The sequence below is a fragment of the Artemia franciscana genome, chromosome 7 (genome assembly GCF_032884065.1).
Source record: "Artemia franciscana chromosome 7, ASM3288406v1, whole genome shotgun sequence".
Classification (NCBI taxonomy): Eukaryota; Metazoa; Arthropoda; class Branchiopoda; order Anostraca; family Artemiidae; genus Artemia; species Artemia franciscana.
In genome coordinates, this window is record NC_088869.1 from 4,892,540 (window position 1) to 4,920,391 (window position 27,852).

Consider the following 27,852-nt stretch of genomic DNA (forward strand, 5'->3'; position numbering starts at 1 on the left):
CTGAGTCACTAAGGCGACTCAGTCTTCTTAACATAAAATAAGTGGAATTGATAAGGTGACGCTAGGTAACAAAAACATCTATAAAGTGGACATCTTCGTTTACCTAGGCAGTGTTATTATTAAATACGAAGGGGGCAGTGAGGATAATAAAAGTAGAATAGCCTAGGTCCAGGGTGTTTTTTCAGAATTTAAAAAAGTTTGGAAGAATAGGAATGCAAGTTTGAGAGGTAAAATTAGGATATTGGAGGCTATAGTGATAACAGTTCGCAGGCATGGTTGTGAAGCGTGAGTGCTCCAAAAGATGGAGGAGGATATTATATATTTTTTCCAAAAATATTGCCTACAGATTGTTTTTGGGTACAAGACTGACTTAATGTATTTCAAATAGTGGGCTGCACAAAATTATATGGCTCAAACCCTCTATTCTAGGAATATACTAAAAGAAAGGTTGAGATGGATAAGGCACCTACTAAAGATAAAGGATTGCAGATTGCCGAAAATTGTCTTTTTCGGCAAATAGTCTGCAGCTAAACATAAACAAGTCCTCTTAGTTTCAGTTAGGAGGATGTCACAGGAAAATATTTAAGGGAAATGGGAAATTCCCGTGAGGAGGGAGGCTTTGAGTGCCCTGGGATGGAGGAGGAGTGTACGTAGCTGTGTTGGCCAGGTGACTTGTTGCTGTGATGAGGTAATAGAAGTAATAGCAGTAGAACCTCAAATTAACCAAAAGAGAAAAAAAAAAATCAAACATGCCCAAAAATGATTCAAATAAATCACAAAATGGATTTTTCATAGTATGGTAAGGTTAAAAAAAGAGGTAACGGGAAAAGGTCTGAGCAGAAAAGGATAAGAAAAATAATGTTTTGGAGCTATATTGGCCTAGTAATGTTTGAGGAGCGGTAGATTAGTAGTTTAAATACATTTTAAAAGCGGTAATATTGGTTTTTCTTATTAAGTTTTATTGTGATTGTGATTGCCACCCCAGCTGGTGAAATATGTTCAATGTACCTAATTAGGAAACGATCAATCAGGTTGTTATAGCTGATTAGAACCTACTGGGTGAATTTGGGCTAAAGCTTTCGGTGAATCCTATGGTTATCGGCGTTATTTGCGAAATTTTGAATGATCAACATATGGTGGCGTGAAATCCTAGATATAGATATATCGCAATTGGGTTTGTAAATACACCATTATTTGCTGCTTAAAGATAATACACATTAACTTTTATTTCGTGTTCTTATAGCTAGCTTTTGGGAAAACTAAATAATTGAAGTTTATAGGAATGTAGGTCTATCTGTGGCTCAAAATAGGGTAATTTGGCTATCTTGGAAAGGGGTTAGGTTAGGAAAATGGAACTTTGAGGAAAGAGCCTAAAGGCCAAAGTATGTCCCGGGACTTGAAAAATAGATCTTCTGCTTTAAAGAAGTTCAATAAAATTGTTTTCAGCTTCACAACTCAATCCCAATTTATAAGGTTTTAAGGATATTCAAATAAATTGCCTAAAATTTGAAAAAAAATGATATGGCTCAGAAATCTACTCAAATAACAGGAACTGCATTTTCAAAGCTAAAGGCAGAGAAAAGGCAGCTGGTAACTGAAAATCAAGGTAAAATATTGTTTTGTCAAAATTTCAATAGGTAGGCCTATAGACCTGTCATGTAGGCAAATTTCAGGGCCCTCTAGAGGGAAAAGGAGTGAAGGTGAGTACTTTAAAATCCCTTCCCAGGACATACATTAGCCTTTAGACTCATCTCTCAAAGTTTCATTTTCCTAATATAACCCATTTCTGAGATAGCCAAAAGTCAATCAACTAGAATTTTACCCAAATTAGGGTAAATATACTAACTAGGAAGAAAGTGAATACATCAAATGATGTCTTTTTATGCTCTTTCCAAATTCAGTAATTAATTCTGGAGCAAATTCTGTTTTGAGCCTTTTATGTGGTCCCAAAAGGTAACTTATTACCTTGTCTATAGTTTTTAGACTAATCTACAGTGTAAAGCTAAAAATTAGTTGACAACTAATTAGATATTCAAATAAACCTTTAAATAAGACCTTACAACTCTTTGTGATAGGCTATTCCAGTGCCCTGTTAGTAAAAAACAAAAAGGGGGATACATCAGTACTACTTATATTAGTAAGTGTTCCAAGTAACATATGTATTAGATTATTCAGATAGCTAAGAAAGAATCTTACCTTTCTAGACAGAGTTACATCCTGAATCCAAATTTCAAAATTCATTTGCATCAGAAATGAACTTTACCCCACCCCTACATATACCAATTCAGGGAAGCCTATATATTTGCACATTAGGGGTGGGAGTAAAGTTTACTCCTGACACAAACAAATGTCAAATTTGGATTCAGGATGCAATTCTGACTATGAAGGTAAGGTTTAACTTTACCCCCATCCCCCTAATGTGAATATATATCCTGCTCCCAACTCTCCCCTTTTAATGGTTCTGATTATATCTGACTACAAATGATGCTTTTTAATCAGAGTATCTGTCCATGTTTAGGCATTGGCCAAGCACTGGGGGTCTTACCCAAGTTATACTATTTTTTAAAACACCTCACTATTTGTCCCTCCTAATGTGCAAATATATAGCCCAAATGATATGTTCCCCATAGATTTTCTTGTTTTGTGATGTTTTTGATGATCTTCTTCAAATAAACTTAATTCCAAGGAAGCATCTGGGTCTGGTGTTGGGCAATATTGAAATTGATATATCATACCAGATATCAATATCAAATATAAAAACATAAATATTGACATCAAAAATGATATTATTTTGGCTTTTTTTTGTATCTACCATTTAATGTCCAGCAGAAAAGATCCAACAGAGAAAATTGTTTTTTAAATGGTTGAGAAGAAGAATAATGTATTCAATCCATTGACTCTTCAATGCTGATGCAAAGCACACACAGCTGTATCCAGAAGTTGGCAAAGCCTGTTTGCAAACTATGAATCAACTGACTCTTCTATGCTGATACAAAGCATACACAGCTGTATCCAGAAGTTGGCATAACCTGTTTGCAAACTATGTTTAATGAGGACATTCTTTGAAGCTCTCCATGCAGCGTTCCACAAGTAGACATAGAAGCCACTTCTTCAGCCAAAGAATCATCAATATGTGGAACCAGCTCTCTGAAGAAACAGTTTCTGCTACTTCAACTGACATATTCAAGTCCCACCTTGATAGGGAATGGCTCTGCCAGGAATTCCTTTACAATTGGGAAGCTGCAGAGTCCTCCACAAGAGTCTAATCTAACAGCCACAATCTACACCAAACAAATTCTTTTTTCTCATGGAGCATCACAAGGATGGATAATCCTTATATCACTCCAAGCTGCAATTTAAGGTAATTTAAGGACTCAAATGTTGCTGAGAATCTCTGAAAGGCTTGGCTAGATAAAATTCCCTCTAGGCTTATAGGCCTTGTTCAGAACACACTCATCAATAACAAATCATCAATAACAAATCCATGTGGCTGAATAAATCACAATTGCCACATTCAATTTTTCTTTCAAGAAATTATATATTACCCCTGAGAATCTTCTCTAAGTTGAGAGTAAAATAGCAAGAGATTTGGCCTTACTGGAATCTGTATTAACAGATGCAAGTGCTATGACAGATTTTTCAATTCAGCTGGTACAGCATCAAACCAGTTTGTGGGGATTACAAGACAAAATTTCAGTAGTCAGTGCAAGGTAAGCTCTATCAGCAGTTGTATCTGTTATGGATTTCCAGATTTGCAGTAGGCATATGGGTGTCAGAGATGCCTGTATAAATTTGCCATAAAATTAATGTCCCTGCCCACCACCAATGCTCTTTCTAAGAGTAGATTCCAAGCCTGATCAGTTAATCATATAGTTGGTGGCAACAAACTGTAAGTAGGGAGCAGCTTGGTCAAATAACAACCAAAACTATAAAGCAAAGACTTTTGATAACAATAGGTAAATCAAGTGAATTGGCTTTTATGCTGACTCCAGATATATAATATTCATGAAGTCTCATGTACCCATCACAAGTCATGGAAGTCTGAAAACATTTGTATAACTTTTGAGAAAGGGCAAAAATGCCCCTAAAAAGTCAAAGAATCTTAGTAAAAATCACACCATCAGATTTGGTATATCAGAGGACCTTACTGTAAGGGTCTCTAGCTTCTATCTAAAAAAAATGTGGAATTTTGTATTTTTTGCCAGAAGAAAGATCATGTATGTATTTTTTCCTTTTTTTTTTTGTCTGGGTAATTGCATTCAACCAATGGTCATACAAGATCAGGAGAGGACTTGCTCAAACAGAAATCACAGTTCTAGTTCCCCACTTTGTGACCAAAGCGATTGGAGGGCAGCTGGATCTCCCATGCCCCTTTTTTCCCAAGTTCATCTGATCAAAATTTTGAGACATTAATATTGATCAGCACCATTGAAAAGTCAAGTAATTATGCCTTTGGGGATGACACAGCCCTGCAAGTCCTAGGGGAAAAGGTTGTAAGTTATAAAATATGTCTAGTGTTTACATTTAGTATTTGTTTTTGGGAAGTAAACAAAGAGTTTAGGGAATTTTCTGTGGGGGGAATGTTCTGCTGTGGGGATTGACCAAGAAGATATTTTTCCATAGAGAGAGAAGTTTCTAGGATGAACTTCAAAAGGGAAACCATACACAGGGGGAATTTACCAAAATTCTTATGCTAAATTCTTTTTATTTGACTTACTTTCTTTTTGCCAATTTAATTTTACATGTGGAGATATGAAAGAAAAATTGCCAAAAGAAAATTTTCACAGAAGTTGAGATTGTCAGGGAGAATTTTTCCTGGGGGGTGATTTTTTACAGGAGGGATTCCGTATGGGGGAATTTTCCCTGGGGGGTGATTTTTTACAGGAGGGATTCCGTATGGGGGAATTTTATGTAGGAGAAATTTTCTAATGAGACATTAAGAGGGGAGAATTTCCAGGAAACATCCTCCACAAAGGGAGGATTTCCAGCATGATTTGAAAAACAGCATACATGACAGTTCTATACCTCTCTGAATTCTAATAAAAATGTTTTCCTTTACTTTTAAGCTTTGGATCCTTTTTTCTTTGGCTGTGGTTTTTGAAAATACAATACCTGCTATCTCAGTAGAATTTAAAGTCATATCAAAGGTTTCATCTTAAATTTAAGGGATGGATTTAGAGATCTTTAAAACTTTATGAATTGGGAGGTGAGCAATGGTATGAGGCTTGAAAAATTTTTCCTGTGCCTCATTTGAGCAGATGATTTATTTTTTATATTTCATTTGTATAACATTAAAATTGTTTTAAGGTCAACAAAGATCAGTGCACTTTGGAGGAAAATAGAAGTAGATGCTTCTAAATATGTTTGCAGGAGATGAAGGGAATACCTTCCCTTTCCAAGATATCAAAAATTTCTTAAACTAAAACTTTACCAAATGCTTTTTGCAAATATGATGATTACTGCTGTTACAATTTTATCCCCCCCCCCTGATGAGACCAGATATAGGCCTAGAGCAGGGTTGATTTTGTGATAAAATTCAGTTCCAAATACACTAATTGCTTCCAATACAAATTTTATTATGATCCACCTTGTCCACAGGTTTCACAACTAGAAGTGGGCAAGGAACTTGTAATTCACTTGTATTTCTACTATTTATAGTTTACTTGCCAAAGGTATTGATTTATTCTGACCTAATTCAGTACAAGAATGCAAGACAAGTAAAACAAATTTCGTATACAAATCCTGGCAAATTCCCCTTATGTTAAATTCCCCTGGAAAGTTCACCCCTTGAAACTCTCATCTCTATGGGAAATTCTCCCAGTAGAAAAGCCATCCTCAGAAAATCTCCCACCCCCTGAAAAATGTTGGTATGCTTCCTTATAAGAATTTCTTTGTGTAAACAACAGACAAATTTCATAATTGTGGCCCTTCCTCTGGTGGTTTTGGAGGGTCAGATCATCTTCAAAGACATAGTTATCATACCTATCAACTTTACTGAACAAAATGGTCATCTCAAAATTTTGATGAGAAGACTTTAGGGAGAAAAGGACATGCAAGGGGGCTAGTTGCCCTCCAATATTTTGGTTATTTAAAGAGGGCACTAGAACTTTCAAATTCTGTTAGAATGAGTCCTGTTGTGATATTCTAGAACCATTATTTTGATAAGGTCACCCTTTGGAAATAATAAACACACATCTGTGATCTTTCTTTTGGGCAAAAAATAGAAAATTTCACATTTTTACAAATAGGAGCTTGGAACCTCTACAGCAGGAAACTCTGATATGCTTAATCTGATTTGCTTATTTTAAGATTATTTGACTTTTAGGGGATGGTTTTCCCACTTTTTGGAAATCTGACAATTTTTTTCAGGCTCGTAGCCTTTTGTGGGTAAAACTCTTTTTAATTAATATTATATATTTTGGAATCAGCATAATAAGCCGATTCTTTTGATATATATATATATATATATATATATATATATATATATATATATCTATATATATAAAAATAAGTTGTCTGTGTGTGGATCTGTGGATCAGGTGACGTCATGTTTGTCCGCATATGACGTCTGAATTATTTCACACTAATACAAAAGAAGAAAAAAACTAAAAAAGGTAAAAACTACAAAAAAAACTAAAAAGAAAAAAAAACTAAAAAAGCTAAAAAACTAAAAAAAGGTAAAAATCTAATAACTAAAAAAAAATTGAAAAAAATAAAAAAAGGCAAAAACTACAAAAAAAATAAAAACTAATAAAAAAACTAAAAAAGCTAAAAAACTAAAAAAACTAAAAAAAACTAAAAAAAGGTAAAAAACTAAAAAAAACTAAAAACTAAAAAAGAAAAAAACTAAAAAAAAGGAAAAACTGAAAAATAAAAGAGAAAAAGAAAACTAAAAAAATATGAATAAATATATATAAAAATAAGTTGTTTGTGGGTTATGTCTGTCTGTCTGTCTGTCGAGTGACGTCGTGTTTGTCCGCATATGACGTCTGAATTATTTCACACTAATACAAAAGAAGAAAAAAAACTAAAAAAGGTAAAAACTACAAAAAAAACTAAAAAGAAAAAAAACTAAAAAAGCTAAAAAACTAAAAAAAGGTAAAAAACTAAAAACTAAAAAAAAAACTGAAAAAACTAAAAAAAGGCAAAAACTAAAAAAAAACTAAAAACTAAAAAAAGGCAAAAACTAAAAAAAAACTAAAAACTAATAAAAAAAACTAAAAAAGCTAAAAAACTAAAAAAACTAAAAAAACTAAAAAAAGGTAAAAAACAAAAAAACACTAAAAACTAAAAAAGAAAAAACTAAAAAAAAGGAAAAAACTGAAAAATAAGAGAAAAAGAAAACTAAAAAAATATTAATAAATATAAAAAATATAAATATAAATATAATATAAATTAGCAATCAACAAAGCACCGAGACAAAAATGACGACCGGGACACAGGGAGTATAAATGACGACCAGGACATAAGTAAAAAAAAAACTAAAAAAACTAAAAAAATGGTAAAAACTACAAAAAAAACTAAAAACTAATAAAAAAACTAAAAAATCTAAAAATCTAAATAAACTAAAAAAGAAAAAAAAGAAAAAAGGAAAAAAATAAAGGAGAAAAACAAAACTAAAAAACGAATGTATATACAGACCGGGACACCGGGATACAAATGACGACCGGGACACAGGGAATATAAATGACTACCGGGACACAGGGACACAACTACAATGGGGACGCCGGGGGGCACAGGGGGATATAAATGACGACCGGGACACAAGGAATATAAATGACGCCCGGGACACTCAAAGAGAAATCACAGACTGGAACACCGGGACACAAATGACGACCGGGACACAGGGAATATAAATGACGACCGGGACACATTATAGAGCCTCAGTTACTATTGACTTGTGTTGCCTCTTAGTTACAGTTTGTTACCACGAACTGTTTGATCAAAAAGACATTCAACTAAACTGTCAGTACCTGCCTAATTGCTAAAGTTATTATGTAAACTGCAAAAATCTGAACCGCTCAGCCGCTAAATCAGTTAATGCTTTCCAAACACAACGAAGAAAAACGGAACAGATGATATATCGTCGGTTCTTATTATAAGTCAATTCTACTGTTGGTCACACTTTAAAGTATTCTTTTTTTTCATCTGGAGGTTGCATCTAAGCACATTTAGTCCAAAATGAGTCGTATTGGGATAATTTTATGTTGTTTCGTGGTACTTTTTTTATTATCTTATTTGATTATTTTAAGATTATTTGACTTTTAGGGGATGATTCCCCCCTTTTTCGGAAATCTGACAATATTTTTCAGCCTCGTACTATACTAGCTGTTGGGGTGTTACTATACTAGTAACACCCCAACCCGTACTATACTAGCTGTTGGGGTGGCGCTTCGCGCCACCCCAACACCTAGTTGGTGGGGGCGCTTCGCGCCCCCCCCCAAGCCCCCCCGCGCGCGTAAGTCGTTACGCGCCATATTAGTTACGCGCCATTGTAGTTGTGTCCCTATGTCCCACCTGTGAATATAGATATATATATATATATATATATATATATATATATATATATATATATATATATATATATATATATATATATATATATATATATATATATATATATATATATATATATATATATATATATATATATATGTTTTTAACTACGTAAAACTTGCGAATATACAACATTCTTTGCTGTCCCATTGTCTGTGCATATAAATAGATTTTCAGGTTTACCGACTCTTGAACATGCAACATATAATGGTCCATGGGAAAACAATCCGTATTCAGATCTATACCTCATGATTCTAATGATTGCCCTTGAGCTTTGTTGATGGTGATTGCTAATCGACCATTCCCTGAGTCGCCATCGTCATTTATATATCCCCCTGTGCACCCCGGCGTCCCCTTTGTAGTTATGTCCCTGTGTCCCGGTCGTCATTTATATTCCCTGTGTCCCGGTCGTCATTTGTGTCCCGGTGTTCCAGTCTGTGATTTCTCTTTGAGTGTCCCGGGCGTCATTTATATTCCTTGTGTCCCGGTCGTCATTTATATCCCCCTGTGCCCCCCGGCGTCCCCATTGTAGTTGTGTCCCTGTGTCCCGGTCGTCATTTATATTCCCTGTGTCCCGGTCATCATTTGTATCCCGGTGTCCCGGTCTGTATATACATTCGTTTTTTAGTTTTGTTTTTCTCCTTTATTTTTTTCCTTTTTTTTCTTTTTTAGCTTATTTAGATTTTTAGATTTTTTAGTTTTTTTATTAGTTTTTAGTTTTTTTTTCTTTTTAGTTTTTTTGTCCCGGTCGTCATTTATATCCCCCTGTTTCTCCCGGTGTCCCCGTTGTAGTTGTGTCCCTGTGTCCCGGTCGCCATTTATATTCCCTGTGTCCCGGTCGTCATTTGTATCCCGGTGTACCGGTCTGTATATACATTCGTTTTTTAGTTTTGTTTTTCTCCTTTATTTTTTTCCTTTTTTTTTCTTTTTTAGTTTATTTAGATTTTTAGATTTTTTAGTTTTTTTATTAGTTTTTAGTTTTTTTTCCTTTTTAGTTTTTTTGTAGTTTTTACCTTCTTTTTAGTTTTGTTAATTTTTTTTTTACTTATGTCCTGGTCGTCATTTATACTCCCTGTTTCCCGGTGCTTTGTTGATTGCTAATCGAACATTCCTTTTGTCCTGGTCGCTTTCTCTTTGAGTGTCGTCATTTATTTTTTTCTTTTTTAGTTCTTTTAGTTTTTACCTTTTTTAGTTTTTTTTAGTTTTTTAGATGAAAATTTTTTTTAGTTTTTTCCTTTTTTTCTTTTTAGTTTTTTATTGGTTTTTACCTTTATGTTAGCTTATTTTTCAGTTTTTTCCTTTTTTTTTATTTTTTTTTTATTTTTTATTTTTTTTTAGTTTTTTACCTTTTTTTAGTTTTTTTAGTTTTTTTAGTTTTTTAGCTTTTTTACTTTTTTTATTAGTTTTTAGTTTTTTTGTAGTTTTTGCCTTTTTTTAGTTTTTTCAGTTTTTTTTTTAGTTTTTTATTGGTTTTTACCTTTATTTTAGCTTATTTTTCAGTTTTTTCCTTTTTTTTAGTTTTTTTTAGTTTTTAGTTTTTTTAGTTTTTTACCTTTTTTTAGTTTTTTTAGTTTTTTTAGTTTTTTAGCTTTTTTATTTTTTTTATGTTTTTAGTTTTTTTTGTAGTTTTTGCCTTTTTTTTAGTTTTTTTAGTTTTTTAGCTTTTTTATTAGTTTTTAGTTTTTTTTGTAGTTTTTGCCTTTTTTTAGTTTTTTTAGTTTTTTAGCTTTTTTATTTTTTTTATTAGTTTTTAGTTTTTTTTGTAGTTTTTGCCTTTTTTTAGTTTTTTCAGTTTTGACGTCACCTGATCCAGTTTTTTCAGGTGACGTCACCTGATCCACGATCCACAGATCCACAGACAACTTATTTTTATATATATAGATAGTTTTTTTTTTTTACTTATGTCCTGGTCGTCATTTATACTCCCTGTGTCCCGGTGCTTTGTTGATTGCTAATCGAACATTCCTTTTGTCCTGGTCGCTTTCTCTTTGAGTTTCGTCATTTATTTTTTTCTTTTTTAGTTCTTTTAGTTTTTACCTTTTTTAGTTTTTTTTTAGTTTTTTAGATGAAAATTTTTTTTAGTTTTTTCCTTTTTTTCTTTTTAGTTTTTTATTGGTTTTTACCTTTATTTTAGCTTATTTTTCAGTTTTTTCCTTTTTTTTAGTTTTTTTTAATTTTTTATTTTTTTTAGTTTTTTACCTTTTTTTAGTTTTTTTAGTTTTTTTAGTTTTTTAGCTTTTTTACTTTTTTTTATTAGTTTTTAGTTTTTTTTGTAGTTTTTGCCTTTTTTTAGTTTTTTCAGTTTTTTTTTTTTAGTTTTTTATTGGTTTTTACCTTTATTTTAGCTTATTTTTCAGTTTTTTCCTTTTTTTTTAGTTTTTTTTAGTTTTTAGTTTTTTTAGTTTTTTACCTTTTTTTAGTTTTTTTAGTTTTTTTAGTTTTTTAGCTTTTTTATTTTTTTTATTAGTTTTTAGTTTTTTTTGTAGTTTTTGCCTTTTTTTAGTTTTTTTAGTTTCTTAGCTTTTTTATTAGTTTTTAGTTTTTTTTGTAGTTTTTGCCTTTTTTTAGTTTTTTTAGTTTCTTAGCTTTTTTATTAGTTTTTAGTTTTTTTTGTAGTTTTTGCCTTTTTTTAGTTTTTTTAGTTTTTTAGCTTTTTTATTTTTTTTATTAGTTTTTAGTTTTTTTTGTAGTTTTTGCCTTTTTTTAGTTTTTTCAGTTTTGACGTCACCTGATCCAGTTTTTTCAGGTGACGTCACCTGATCCATCCATCCACAGACAGACAGACAACTTATTTTTATATATATAGATATTTATTAATATTTTTTAGTTTTCTTTTTCTCTTATTTTTCAGTTTTTTCCTTTTTTTTAGTTTTTTCTTTTTTAGTTTTTAGTTTTTTTTGTTTTTTACCTTTTTTTAGTTTTTTTAGTTTTTTTAGTTTTTTAGCTTTTTTAGTTTTTTTATTAGTTTTTAGTTTTTTTTTTTTAGTTTTTGCCTTTTTTTAGTTTTTTCAGTTTTTTTTAGTTTTTAGTTTTTTACCTTTTTTTAGTTTTTTTTAGTTTTTTAGCTTTTTTATTTTTTTTTCTTTTTAGTTTTTTTTTGTAGTTTTTACCTTTTTTAGTTTTTTTTCTTCTTTTGTATTAGTGTGAAATAATTCAGACGTCATATGCGGACAAACACGACGTCACTCGACAGACAGACAGACAGACATAACCCACAAACAACTTATTTTTATATATATTTATTCATATTTTTTTAGTTTTCTTTTTCTCTTTTATTTTTCAGTTTTTTCCTTTTTTTTAGTTTTTTTCTTTTTTAGTTTTTAGTTTTTTTTAGTTTTTTACCTTTTTTTAGTTTTTTTTAGTTTTTTTAGTTTTTTAGCTTTTTTAGTTTTTTTATTAGTTTTTATTTTTTTTGTAGTTTTTGCCTTTTTTTATTTTTTTCAGTTTTTTTTTTAGTTATTAGATTTTTACCTTTTTTTAGTTTTTTTTAGTTTTTTAGCTTTTTTAGTTTTTTTTTCTTTTTAGTTTTTTTTGTAGTTTTTACCTTTTTTAGTTTTTTTCTTCTGTTGTATTAGTGTGAAATAATTCAGACGTCATATGCGGACAAACATGACGTCACCTGATCCATCCACAGATCCACACACAGACAACTTATTTTTATATATATAGATATATATATATATATATATATATATATATATATATATATATATATATATATATATATATATATATATATATATATATATATATATATATATATATATATATATATATATATATATATATATATATATATATATTATATATGTATATATATATATATATATATATATATATATATATATATATATATATATATATATATATATTGTATATATATATATATATATATATATATATATATATATATATATATATATATATATATATATATATATATATATATATATATATATATATATATATATATATATATATATATATATAAATAATGAAAAGAGAAAACACCTATGCAACAGCACAAACTCATTAAAAAAAAGAAAAGAAAAAAATACAGAAGGAGAAAATGAAGACTGTTTTTCTATTATTTATTTTAGAATCAGCACAATAAGCCAATTCTTTTGACATATATATATATATATATATATATATATATATATATATATATATATATATATATATATATATATATATATATATATATATATATATATATATATATATATATATATATATATATATATATATATATATATATATATATATATATATATATAAATAATGAAAAGAGAAAACACCAATGCAACAGCACAAACTCATTAAAAAAAAGAAAAGAAAAAAATACAGAAGGAGAAAATGAAGACTGTTTTCCTATTATTTATTTTAGAATCAGCACAATAAGCCAATTCTTTTGACATATATATATATATATATATATATATATATATATATATATATATATATATATATATATATATATATATATATATATATATATATATATATATAAATAATGAAAAGAGAAAACACCAATGCAACAGCACAAACTCATTAAAAAAAAGAAAAGAAAAAAAGACAGAAGGAGAAAATGAAGACTGTTTTCCTACATTAATGATTAATATAGATCAGTACTTGAATGAGGCCTTAACCCTACTCATCCATACAATTACATAGGTCAAACAGCATAGCCATACACAATCAACCATTAAGAATAATCCATGGACAGGCGGTCGTGTCGTCAGTAAGTATAAGTCGCCATTTACCAAAAAAAAAAAGAGGACAAATAATTCAGAGGCAACAACCCAACACAAGGGCTCATCAGGAGAATACACACTTGCCTATAGAGTTTCGGCACTTTAATTGTTTTTATTTAATTGTATGTAATTGTATGGATGAGTAGGGTTAAGGCCTCATTCAAGTACTGATCTATATTAATTACTAATGTAGGAAAACAGTCTTCCTTTTCTCTGTCTGTCTTTTTTTTTACGTGTTTGTTCTGTTGCATTGGTGATTTCTTTTTCATTATATATATGTGTGTAATACTGTTTCGAACTTTAGCGTAAAGAGCAGGAAACTGGATACCCCTTTTCAAAACAGGGAATTTTAGCTCCCTTCTAGTTTTATTATTGGTCTCTACTTTCATTTGAAAAACTTGTTTTTTCAAAAAATGGATTCGTGGTATGCATAGATTTTTGTTTTTTTCATTGCCATGTATACAGGTTGGAAAATAAGTGGACGGTAGGTGAAATCTCTAAGATTGATTATTGCCTTTTGATTATTGTCCATTGATATGTCCTTTTGGGAGAAGGAGGGTGGGATTTGGGCCCTTATTCTAGAAAATATTGCCTAGTGCTCCATCTAGATTTTTGGTATTTGGACTGATACAATACAATACCTTAATCCTATCAAAAAAGATTATAAAATAATCAATAAGAAATGTAAATTATATGGGAAACTTTATGTAACCATATAGTTAATAGTTGAGCCCAAAGCTGTGCTAAAGGACGCCAAAGATTCTAACCAATAATAATGGCATGAGTAGTTAATAAATCCATAAGATGGAATAAATTTGTGGATATAAATTGAATGAAATAAAGTACATACATAAAATACAACCATAGACGGAAGAGGAGTAAATTTTGGGCATTTAACAATATATTGCAATCAATATGGTGTTGGTATTTAGTGAAATGAATTTATAGCAGAGCAGTCAAAATTTGCTCTTCTATTACCATTTTTGAAACTGGTTCCTCTTCTAGCCGTTGTTCTTGCACCATGGGCTGCTTTGTAGATTTCGGAGGAAATCTACAAAGCAGATTTCTACAAATTTTGGGCATTTAACAATATATTGCAATCAATATGGTGTTGGTATTTAGTGAAATGAATTTATAGCAGAGCAGTCAAAATTTGCTCTTCTATTACCATTTTTGAAACTGGTTCCTCTTCTAGCCGTTGTTCTTGCACCATGGGCTGCTTTGTAGATTTCGGAGGAAATCTACAAAGCAGATTTCTACAAATTTTGGGTATTTAACAATATATTGCAATCAATATGGTGTTGGTATTTAGTGAAATGAATTTATGCTTTGCTAGGGAACAGGGAGAGATGGGGATTGACAATTATACCGAAAACAAAACAAACGATAGACTAAATACTACAAATTACCTGTATGGTGGTTTTCTTAGTAATAAAGGAAATTAATTATTAATAGGTAAATATTACAAGCCTTGATAGTTGACACTAAGCCTATAGCATACCTGAAACTAAACCAAGATATCCCATGTTTAATCCAGGGCAAACTTTGTGTTAAATTTTTAAACACCATAAATTATGCCTGCTCTCTTAATAATTACATTATAAAAAAGTACATGTTCTTTTTAACATTGAAACACCATTTAAAAATGTGTGTGTACAACATTTGAATATATGAAACCATCTGAGTAAAATATTGCTGTCATATTTTGATAGTATTTTCAGTTCTTTGTGTGCTTTAATAATGGCCTGTTCTTTTCTTTTGTTATTCTATAACTTTCTGGCACTTTTTAAGCTCCTGATATTGATTCTCGTATCTGTCCCATTTAACTTTAATACAAGTTCTGCTTCTTATTTTCTACTCATGTTTTTTCAGGATCTGGAAAGTTGAATTCAACCAGTGGACTTAAAAATGGAGTTTCAAAGAATCCTGAACTCCTTTGAAGAGGAAAATTGTAAATCTTTGACTTTTCACGGCGCCTTTGAAAAGTATAAAAGACTTTTAAAAGAGTCTCTTAATGAGGTATCATTATTAAAAGATATTACCCAAGTCCTTCTACAAAATGATAATTTCAAAGACGAATTTGTTCATGCCTCCCTCTTGCTTGAATTGTTAAACTCAAGGAAAGACATGGTGAAATCCTTAGATGCTTACCTCTGGTGTTCTTTTTTATCAAAACATTTTACTAAAATATATTCGCTTACTCCTGTTAGTGTTGAATTATTGGACATTCTTTTAAGCAGTAATTATGGTGATGAAATTTCTCGTTCAATATCTGAAACTGTAGAAATCATTTCTAAAGAGAAATCCCCGGGAACTTTAGCCTTGTTAACAGGTTTGGCGGATTTTCTCTTCCCCAGTGAAAAAGCTTCAACGATTCCTATACCTCCGTCTTTTTGGGAACTTATTCAATTTGAGATATCATCTTCTGATCCATTGACCCGTAAAAGGTGTCAATATTTGGCCAAGCGTGGATATTTCAAAGAGGATGAAGCATGGATGAACATTTTGCTGACTTTAGAAGTTTTAGAGGAAAAGCAGACTCATATTATCAAGCCAGTATTGTCGCGATTTAAAAAAATCGCCAGTGACAATATTGACTCAGAATTGATTGGATGGATTTTAGCCATATTCAGGAGAATGATTTATCATGAGAATCAGCATGTTGTCAAGTGGGCTTTGGAAATATTTTTTAGAATAGATTTGAAAGTATATGGCAACAGAGCTCAAATATTCATTGTTAGAGACATGCTGCCAGTTTTAAATACGTCACTTCTATTCAGCCGTAATAGGGATATCCTATCCGAGGAATGTTTATCCCCTCTTGGGATATTATGTATTCAATTTTTTGCCATGCTGAACCAAAAATTGGAGATAGACTCATTGCTTGATTTCCATAAATCTTTTTTAAAAAGTTTAGTTGGAATTCAGTGGAATGGTGTTTCCTTATATCACATAACAAAAGGATTATCTCAGAGTGAAAAGACTGAGTGCTGGGATGAGGAATGTCTTGAACTTTTAAGAAACCTAATTAACAATACCCATAATCAAGAAAGATTAATTAAGGCAGCCATTCACTGCAATATTATTGAGAACTTCACAAAATTCATAATTACAAATGTTGATCCTCTAAAAGTTTATGCTTTCCTTTCAGTTTTTTCGAAAGCCGAATCCTTTATTAGAGGTAGTTTCCTTTATAAACATCTTGTGGCCTTTTTGAAAGAGACTTTCCCTAATATTCCTGGTACTGAGTTTGGTAAGAAGTTTGTGTCATACAGTGACTGCTTAGTACAGGCACGATATGTTGTAATTAGTTTGGATGGGGAGTTTGGAGACAAACTTTCTTTAATATCAAACTTCATTGGCAGCACTTTGGATGCAGTTGCAGATGCACCATCACGACCTTATGCCAATTTTGACACGCTTTTCAGTGCAGTAAACTTATCAACTTCTATTTTATTGGAGCTTCAAACTAATTTAACAAATCCTGGAAATTCTGAATTTCTGGAAACTACAAATAAAGCTATATACGAGTGTTTGGCAATATATAAGTATGATATTGTGGATTTTATTGTTAAATATCTTCAAATTTTTACAAAGCTTGAGGATTATAAAAACGTGGAATCGCTTCTAACCGCTTTTCATTGTTATTCAATTAACTATGAATTAGACAACATTCAGGAATATTATAAAGTTGGACTGAAGCTTATATCATCTGAGAGCATTCTTTGTCGTTATTCAGGATCTTGTATCCTATTCAGAATTCCTGACACTTTCTTTATTTGCGAAGAAGTTCTTGATATAATAATTGTGGGGAAATATTTATCCTTTAAGGAAAAACGCGAAAGTAGAAGTAATAGAGACGTACAATCGACGTGGAGTGTATTGGTTTCTACTTATTTGAAATCCCTTTGGATGTTGCTCGAGAAAATATTCGAAAGGGTAAAAACGAATGTAGACATTGTAGCAGAATGTGTTTTTGAAAGCCTTGAAGTTGCTAATTGGATCTCACTTCCTTCAATTTTTATCACCGTAGCGAAAATTCTCCCATATTTAAATGATCTAGAGGGTTACATTCCTAGATTTATACAAATTGGAAAGTCAGCTTGTTTTGAAAACAGGAAATCTGGCCTTTTTCGATCCTGTATTGATGCTCTTGCTACAGCTGTTTTCCAGAAATGTGTCATGTCCAAGGAGCAATTAAGGGAAGAAGTATTAGATCTTGCTGAAGAAATAAGACAGCTTGGCGAGGAGTCTACTGGACTATTTAATTGCGTTGTGGGAAAATGCTGTGCTGTTTTCAGTTCCTGTAAAGATGTGATGATGATGTATATTCCAATCGTAGTCAGCTCAATTCTGTTTGGAGATGTATTTAGAAAAGATAGAAAACTCTTGTTTGATGTTTGTTTCCATATTAGAAAGATGGAGGACCTCTGCCCTGCAAATTCAGTAGTAGAAAGGTAAGGCGATTGTTTCTACCATTCCAAAAGTTGTTATTTTTTTTCCTTTTTTAAATCCTGTCATATTGCTATTTTTTATTTATTATGATTTCCTAGTTATTTTCACCTTACTTTTGTTGAGTAGTCAATCGATTTTACGACCGTACATAATCAAACTGCATTCTCTGCACACACAAAAAAATTTAATTAGAAAATAAATGTTTGAAAATTAAACTAAATAATGACAGTTAAGTTTCTGAGCAGAAACGAATGTCGTCAATGCAGCAGGAGCAAATTATATGATGTTTAAGGACCTCTTAAGTAAGGTGTGTATTTATATCTATGCGAACAAATCGATTTTACAAAATCAAAATGCATTCTCTGCACAAAAACATTAAATTATAAATTTAGAGTTTAAAAATTAAATTAAATAATGACACTTAAGTTTCTGAGCAGAAACGAATGTCGTCAACGCAGCAGGCAAATTATATGATGTTATAAATATAAGGTTAAATTTGTTATATAATGTAACTATAGGACCTTTTAAATAAGGTATGTATTTATTTCTATGCGAACAAACATTTTTTTTTTGGATTCAAATAAATAAATACAAATAAATATACATGTATGTATAATAAATATACATACATCAAATAAATATATACAAATACATTCAAATAAATAAATAAGAAACTTTCTAGTCAAGTAATTAGCGACTAGAATTGAAAACGAATTAAAATTCATGTGCAATAAAAAGTATACTGCCGCCAGCCATCATGCTTCAATGATGATAAATAATAAATATTTAATTTTTAACGGTGATGGATAAAAAAGAAGATATATCGCAATATCCTCACTTCATCAATTGAGGCAGCCGTAGTGTTATTCATATATAATCCCTTTAATTCATTAGAATAAAAAAATATCGGTTGGATTCAGCTGCCTTATCTGTACTGCACACTGGGCAAGCGCCTGAGGAAACAGCTTATTTAGGGTGCCGTGGGCTTGCAATAAAAGGGTGTTCTAAAGCTCTTGGAATGATCCATTTTGTTCGATGAATTTGTTGTTTCATATAGGGATTGGTTTGAAATATTATTTCTCAAGTTGAAATTGTGTGTCTAATATAATTCCTGAAATGATTGATAAGAAAAAGGAAGAAGAATACGAAAAAAAAATCGGGAAATCGGTCAAAATGTGAGCATGATGGATGGATCAAGTGGTTTTTTGGTTTCTTCTCTTTCCTAGCTTCACAAAGATAAACGAAGTTTTGGACTTTAATTTCGAACTTCAGAGATAAGCAGGAGACTCAGAGTTTCATTGAGATCTGACAAGTAGTTCTGGTATATGTCGCTGTTGCAAAAATTTGGAGGTCCTCTCTTCCTACAGAAGTCAGGTCGAGTGCGGACCCCCCCCCTCCAACAAAAAAATATAGAACTCGAACACTTGCCCTCTACAGGATCCTTCAAGGAGTCAGATCAGGTTGGACCCCATAAAACAGAAGGTAGAAATAACCCCTCACTTTCCACCATGTTTTGTTGAAATCAAATAACCAATTCGTGTATCTGTCACAATGACAAGAATTTAGGGACCCTCTTCTCTTTCGCCCAAAGAGGTAGGATTGAGTCCGAACTCTAAGAAGGGCCCAGAAAACTACTAGTTCTTACTTTCTACCATTTCTTCTTCTTTTTTTTATCTGTCAACCTGTTTTGGTATGTATTGTAACCTGCATAAGTCAGATTCGGTCCCGATCCTCATAAGACGTAACTATGTCACTTGCCCTTTTCATTTCTCATCAAAATTTTTATGAGCTAGACGCCCTTCTAGTGGATATAGTGATTAAAAGATACTAGAAAAACTTGTTCCGGAATTAATTAAACTCTCGAAGAGACTAATCTGCGCCAGCCCGACATTAAAATATCCCTTAGAATTGTTCTTTTCGAGTTATTAGAAGACCAGAAAAAAAAAAACATTTTAGTTTTGCCCGATTTTTCCAAGATGTAATTATGGCACTCCCTCTTTTTATTTCTCATTGCTATCCCGTTTTATTTTAGATCCCGAAACTTACAAGACGCAATCATGGCACTCGCTCTTTTTATTTTTCCTTGCGTTTTTGTTGGGGTAGAAGCCCTTCTAGTGGATATAGTAATGAAAGGATTCCGGAAATACTTGTTTCGGAAATACTTAAACTCTCGAAGAGACTTAGCAGCGCGCTTTCGAATTTAGGACAGTTTTCATCTACTCAATTGTTTTATACTAATTAATAAACCAGAAAAAATCGCTTAATTTTTGCCTGGAAAATCCCTCGGTATTTCAATTTCACGATCTCCAGATATGGAAGAAATTTCTGCTCATGACGTTATGCAAATTCTAAGATAGCAGCCGGGCTGCTCCAGAGTACATCAATAAGAAAATCTGGCAAAATGGAGACGGAGCTCCCTCTCCCTCCTTAAGAAAACGGAGATATTGACCTTACTCATGCGATACCAACTATTTATTTTAGCTAGCTTAAAATTACAGGTCAAAACAACAACGACAACAGCCATGGGTGCACCCATAATTTCCCTAACAAACGTTCAACAACCGCTAGGTTATGGTAACTTATTTTTTCTTCAAAAAGATGTATTACTTGTAAACTTTATGCACCCCAGAACAACAATTACTGCATATTTGCATCGTGAAAATTTGTGACGGCACGCACGGTTGCATTTTTTTCCGGTTGACGGGCAACAATAACAATGATATATATTTGATACTTCGAATGAGAAATGCCTAGAAATTTGAGAGAAATTTAGCATTCTTGGGGGAGGGGGGGCTCGTTCGAAAGTCCCTAATTTGTTATTACGAAAGAATAAGAAAAAAAAACAGTTCTAGTGCCTTTTCCAGAACCAAGTGACTTAAATGGGACCATCTCCCCTCCTCTTCTCTGTTTTGCCCCGAGCACTATAGCAAATGTAATAGGGATATTCCCCGAACGAAAATTTGAGAAATAGCATTAGTTTACATTTCCCATAAGTTGCACTTATCTTTGGGGTTTTAAATGATCATATTTCAAATTGTTTGAAGGCTACTGACTCGTGCACCGCATATCGTGTTTCTCTGAATTTCAAGGAAATTCTCACTGAAACATTTGAAATTTCCTATGGGAATAATGTATTTATGCTTTCAACGATCCCTTCTAGATTCTAAAGTATTTTGTTACTGCTAATAGCAGAGTGGTTTGGACGCCATATTTGTTAACTCCGTTAAATTGACGTCGAAAAATTGAACAATGAATAGTCGTTGCATATTTTGAGTCACCATCTATTCTTTCCCGTGTTTTCTTTTCCTTTATTAATTATCAAGATGAAAATAAAAATACTCACATTTCTTCTTTTCTTTTTTAGCCTTTTATTTGTGTTAAGAGGATGTGCTTCAGTATATTTTGGTGTGGATTTAGTTACGCTGCATCCGTAAAAGGTTATAATAAAAACTTTCTTCTATCCTTTAAGTCGTATTATTGGTGGAATCTGATAAGGAAATAAAAAGTAGAGAGCAAAGCCAATGGGAAGCAAAAACTCAAGTTTATACTTAAGAAAAAAATGTAGCCAATGCCTTCTATTGCTACCCTGCAAAATAAAAAGGGTTATTGAATAAAAAGGGTTATTGGGTTGGAGGAGGAGCGTGCGTAGCTGTGTTGGCCTTAGGCCGCTTGGTGCTGCGGTGAGTTATTAGTAGCAGTAATAGTAAATCAGAACATTGGTTGAAGATGCACATTTTGTTTCTTACTTTTTCTTCCCATAAAATTGGATATTAAATACCCTTTCTTTCCAAAATACCATGATAGGCGCATTTTTGGCGTCTTTTTTAAAGCCAAGCCTTTTTTTCTGCCAAGTAACTATGCATTGTTCAAAATAGTTAAAAACAAAACGAAGATGCTCCCTTACAGGTTGGATACAAATCCACATCACAAATAAGATGAGTTCTTTGATGACCTTGATACCTTTAAGGTCCGAATTTGACCTTGGCCATCTTGAAGCACTAAGAACTAAGAACATCTGATTTGTCACTAAGAACATCTATTATGATCAAAGTTCAAATCCAGTCACTCTTTTTTGTTATTAAATAAAAAAAACAAGTTTTTTTTTTAACTGCAAGTAAGGAGCGACATTAAAACTTGAAATGAACAGAAATTATTCGGTATATGAAAGTGATTGTCCCCTCCTCAATGCCCCACTCTTTACGCTAAAGTTTGATTCTTTGTCACAACTCTACTTTTTAAAACAGTTAAAAAACTTTAGCGTAAAGAGCGTGAAGTTGAGGAGAGCACAACCCCTATCAAATACGGAATAATTTCTGTTCGTCTTATGTGTTAGTGTTGCTCCTTACTTGCAGTTAAAAAAACTTGTTTTTTCTTATTAAATTTCTGAACGTTTTTGAATTAATGCATGTTTTGATTTTGGCTCATGGCACATGAATAAATAAAACGAATTTTGTATATTATTTTTTTTTTGCTAAATGGCTTTCTCATAGTTTTAATCGAACGATTTTGATAAAAAAAGGGGTGGGTGAGTAGGCATAGTTGCCCTCCAATTTTGGGCTACTTAAAAATGCAACTAGTTTTTTATTTTTTTTCGAATGTTTTGTTAGTAATAAACCTACATACCTTACGAATTAACTTACGTAACGAACTTCTATATTTGTGTATTTGTATTACATATATGAAGGGGTTCACCCCCTCGTCAATACCTCGCTCTTTGCACTAAAGCTTGAATTTTGTCCCCAATCTTTAAGAATGACCCCTGAAACACAAAGGTAGTAGAATAAATAGTTGAAATGACTAAGAATACTTTATCGTAAAGAGCAAGGTATTGTGGAGGAGACGAACCCCCTTGTATACATAATATTTTGTGTTCGTTTTAAGTTTTAATGCTGCTCATTACTTCCGGTTGAAAAAAATATTTATTTTCTCGTTTTTTAAAAATAATGCTAGAAAATAATGTGTCCCCTTCATGGAAATTTCCTCCAACGTAACCCCCTCCCCCCGACCCAACCCCATCCCAACGCGAAAATGACCCTTAAAACGTTTGTACACTTCATAATAACCGTTACTGTATGTAGGCTAAACAATGGTCAATCTTTGTAACTTGCAGCCCCTTCCCCGGGGACTGTCGTGGATAAAGTTTCCCCATAGACATAGTCATTAGGTTTATGACTAAGCTGAACAGAATGGCTATCTCAAAATTTTGATCCACTGACTTTGGGTAAAAAGGTGCGTGGGAGGGGGCCTAGGTGGTCTTTTGAAAAGGGCACTAGAACTTTTTATTTCTGTTAAAATGACCCTGCTCGCGACATTCTAGGACCACTGAGTCGATACGATCACCCCTGGGGAAAAAACACACACAAAAAACAAATAAACACGCACCCGTGATTTGTCTTCTGGCAAAAAATGCGAAATTCCACATTTTTGTAGATAGGGGCTTGAAACTTCTACAACAGGGTTCTCTGATTCACTGAATCTGATGGTGTGATTTTCGTTAAGATCATATGACTTTTAGGGGGTGTTTTCCCCTATTTTCTAAAATGAGGTAAATTTTCTCAGGCTCGTAACTTTTGATTGGTATAGAATAATCTTGATGAAAATTATATATTTAAAATCAGCATTAAAATGCGATTCTTTTGATGTAGCTTGTAACTTCTGCAGTTGGGTTCTCTGATACGCTGAATCTGATGGTGTGATTTTCGTTAAGATTCTATGAATTTTAGAGTGCGTTTCCCCCTATTTTCCAAAATATGGCAAATTTTCTCAGGCTCGTAACTTTTGATGGGAACGACTAAACTTGATGAAACTTGTATATTTAAAATCAAAATTAAAATACAATTCTTTTGATGTAACTATTGGTTTTAAAATTCCGCCTTTTAGTGTTTCGGTTACTATTGAGCCGGGTAGCTCCTTACTATAGTTCGTTACCACGAACTGTTTGATATCCTATATCTATTCGGATGTAATCATTAGCAAATAAGTAACAGTTGTGGCAGATCTCACCCTTTTTATTAAAAAGTTAGCGCTAAGTCAAAAATATCTAAGATTTTTTGTTTGGGGGGGGGGGGTCAAATTTAGTATTGGGGGTTCGGGATCTTCTGAGAATAAGTAGAGTATTTTGTTAGCTAAGGTAAAAATATTTTGGATATTCTTAGACAGACAGATTACTGACGTCCTTTATTTCTTTTATTTCTAATTGACTTGGAAATGGCATCTAAATCCTTGGGTTAAGAGGGACTGCGTCAACTCGTCTTGCCTAAAAATAGGGGATAGTATTTTTTCGTCTTTGAGTAGTTTGGAACTTAAATAGTTAATTTCTCTTAGCTTGTTACGAATTATTCAAATTTGCTTTCAGTTTTATATTCTTAGGATATGCATGATAACCTGCCAAAGATTAAATTCTATTGAGTTACTTCTTTTTTTTTATCAAGAGTGAATTTAGTGTTTTGATGCAAAAATTAAAAAAAAAAAAAATTAAAGCGCAGAGTTTATTGGCCACCTTAGAGGTCTTACTTGTCAAAATAGCCTATCGAAAATAATTTTTGATCCGAATTTGAAATTGTGATCAATACTAAACGAGCCTTAGGGTATTTCAATGAAGTAGACCTATTTGGCAGGCTGATAGGAAAACAATTTTCTCTTTATGAAAAATTTAAAACATAAATCAGCGCAACATTATTAGAATAGTTTGGTTCGAAGCTAAGGGAAAAGGCAAAACAAGCCTGTGAAGAACTCGATTCTTGTAACTGCCCCATATATCTTGGTACCAAAAGGTATCCTTGAATCGCAAGCGGCAACGTTTTCTTTTCTCAAAGAGGTAATTAGTGGTGCTCAGCGATTTTACTTTTTGGTGCTCAGTGGTGCTCAGCGATTTTACTTTTTGGTGCTCAGTGGTGCTCATCGATTTTACTTTTTGGTGCTCAGTGGTGCTCAGCGATTTTACTTTTTGGTGCTCAGTGGTGCTCATCGATTTTACTTTTTGGTGCTCAGTGGTGCTCAGCGATTTTACTTTTTGGTGCTCAGTGGTGCTCATCGATTTTACTTTTGGTGCTCAGTGGTGCTCAGCGATTTTACTTTTTGGTGCTCAGTGGTGCTCAGCGATTTTACTTTTTGGTGCTCAGTGGTGCTCAGCGATTTTTTTTGTGAAAATTAAAAATTGCAGCATATCCTCTACCTTCTTTTAGCGTACCAGAGTGTCACTGCGCACCATTTGAGAACATTTTCCCCAAGAAAAATTGGAGAAAAGAGGACCTGTAAAAGCTCGAGGTCAATTCGGTCCTTTAGCGTGAATCACAAATACCACATACCGATTTATAATTTGGTTGTAGTACTGTGTTTGCATAATTTTTTTCTTTTATTTTGTTTTTAATTCGACAGCTTTTAGATCTGGTGATCTAGGAAACGATCTTGTAAAAGATCGTGGATAGGTTTCCACGTTGTGGATTGAAAACGGGGACAAATGAGCTTATTAGAGACATGAAACGTAAATCGAACAAAAACGCTATGAACAGTTAAGTCACACTTCAATGATCAGAAATTACCACTAATAGGTGTGCTCCTGCCACTCTCTCTAAGCCCAACTTTCCTATATCTAAGAGAGTTTACCGCCCTCTTAAGCCCCCACTCTCTATGTTAAATCTTAGATTATATTTTATTGAGCGTTTAAATAGTATCTTTAGTATGTTTAAACTTTAGCGGAAAAACCTAGTGGCCTAGACGGTGGCAACCCCCTTTTGTATAATATAATTTTTTGTGTGTTCTTAGCTCTAACATTGCTCTTTGCTTTAGCTTTTAATTCCTGTAGTAACCATGTTAAAGTCCTAAAATCTGATTCTACACAATCGCTAATGCATCATCAGAATGTATATGCATAAAATTGATTATCATAATACTATTTTAGGGGAAGGGGATATCTCCAAACGGGAACACATTTTGTTGGATTATATGCTATAGAGGGGGGGGGCTTCAGTGAGCCTCTCTACCTCTCTACAATAGTAATTTGAATCTAGGGGGGAAAATTCGTCCCATTGGTCTATATACAAATTACTTAAATTACTTTTATAGCACTTTTCTAATTAGGCTACTACTTTTTATTCCTAGATTCCTGAAAGTTTTTCCGTTTTTTCCAACACACATTTTTTATGTTAATATCAATTTTATGTAATGTCAGTATCAATCTTTATCAAATATCAAAATTTAATATCAAAATTTTATGTTAATATCAATCATATTTGTTATCAATAACTGAAAAAATTGGCTATTTAGCCCTGTTTATATTTTTAGAAATAATTCAGATTTTGGCTACGATGCAGCGAAAAATCTAAAGGGTGTCTAAATTTCAAATCTGTACCAGAACCTCGCACAATATAATTTTAACGTAAATTTTTGCAAGTAGCCTATTGGTTGCATTCCAAGATCTGGCAAGTTTCCAATGGATGAAGAGCGAATTTCAAATCATTGGTAGTATTAAGGTCATTTGATCCTTGAAAGATCATTTTGCGAGCCTCAGCGTTTGCTTACCGTTTCAAGGACAAAAGGGTCATTAGTGAATTTTGCCAATGCCATAAGTAACTCCTGAAACTGCCAATTATTCAAATGATATTTTCTTAAAATTTAGGTAAAAATTGATAGGAGTCTTAAATATGTCAACAATTCGAGAAGCCAGTTTAAAATATGGGAAAATATAATCTTGTACTATTTGTTAAACAAAGAGCTGTCTAATCAGTGTACCTACAACATGAATAATCCGTCCTTTGTTCATTGTTGATAAGGTTGTCAGTCAAAGTGGATAGCACCACAAGGAACTTTCAAAGCTGTCAAATTGCTCAACTAATGTTTTCTTTCAGCTGATTGTTAACCTTTTCGTAGCAGGTGTGGTAGAACATTTTCAGGGACTGCACTTCCCTAAATAAATAAAAAATAAATAAAAAAAATACTACTCCGTTTAACGAAAAAACAAAATTCGCGCTTTCTAATATTGTAAGCTTCAATGAATATGAACATATCTATCTCCGACACAAACCGGGAGAAATTGAATGGTTTTTCCAAGAGTTCCGGGAAAGTAGGTTTCGGCTTTAGTTTCTTGTCGTTTATTCGGATCGCTTATCCAAGCTCTACAAGCTAGTGCAATACCGCCAATTCTGAATAGTTTTGGCTAATCAAACTAAAAAGTTTACAATGGACGGGATTGGGAGAATCTTTAAAGTACCATATCGCCTTAACTAAATTGTAATCAAATAATTATTAAAATTTAATAATTATAATAATGATAATTATATTTAGTTGTTATAACAATAATTGAATAATTATTAAGGTTTAATAATAATAATTCGATTTAATTATTATAACAATAATTAATGATTATAATAATTTGTGTCTCCTTTCAAAATTCCTTTGCTTTACCCTGTAGAATGCTATCTAATTTTATTTGATCTAGTTCCCATGATGATGATCGGCGATTAAGGGGGAGAATCGTTTCGTTACTTGTATCACTTGATCCTGGCAGTGAAGAGGATACAAAAATTGCCAAACTGGTAGCAAAGGAACTTTTAGCTATTGATAGACAAGAACTAGAGGGACAAACTCGATACTATAGCAATTCTTTAACACATAGAATCAGGAATCGTGTTTGGCAGGCTCTGTTGCTCCTTATTAAGCTGTGTGAGGTATTTATTTTACTTTTAGCTCAAATTTATTTTTACTTTTCTTGTTTTTTTTTATCTTTCAATATCATTTTCACCACGTTCTCTTTTTATCTGTCTAAAACTCTTGTACCTTGGAACCCAAGGACTGTCATGAAGATTGTATTGTTTTCAGGGTTGCCACAACGGTTAGTTTTTAAAGCATAACAATTGCCCAAATTTGTGTGCTACACTGCGATTTTCTGTGCTAAAGTTCTTCTTAAAAAAAATTCTATGCGTTAAATTCTTCAACACATATAATCAGGAATCGTGTTTGGCAGGCTCTGTTGCTCCTTATTAAGCTGTGTGAGGTATTTATTTTACTTTTAGCTCAAATTCATTTTGGCTTTTCTTGTTTTTACTTTAATCTTTCAGTATCATTTTCATCACGTTCTCTATTTATC

At 32.1% G+C, this 27,852-nt stretch overlaps 1 protein-coding gene and 1 long non-coding RNA gene across 2 annotated transcripts in view; one reads left to right on the forward strand and one right to left on the reverse strand.

The window, feature by feature from the left end:
• Window positions 1–1,112: 1,112 nt before the first annotated feature.
• LOC136028758 (probable methyltransferase TARBP1) overlaps window positions 1,113–27,852 on the forward strand; it is a 169,848-nt gene continuing 143,108 nt past the window's right edge. The window contains exons 1-3 of the mRNA XM_065706642.1: window positions 1,113–1,174; window positions 15,186–17,770; window positions 27,205–27,433. Coding sequence (XP_065562714.1) covers window positions 15,222–17,770; window positions 27,205–27,433 — 2,778 coding nt within the window. The 5' untranslated portion in view covers window positions 1,113–1,174; window positions 15,186–15,221. The remainder of the gene's footprint in view (window positions 1,175–15,185; window positions 17,771–27,204; window positions 27,434–27,852) is intronic.
• On the reverse strand, window positions 8,912–12,243 carry LOC136028757 (uncharacterized). The gene is made up of 2 exons (XR_010617869.1): window positions 11,667–12,243; window positions 8,912–11,621 (listed from the first exon to the last, which is right to left on the reverse strand). It is a non-coding gene; the product is annotated as an uncharacterized LOC136028757 (long non-coding RNA).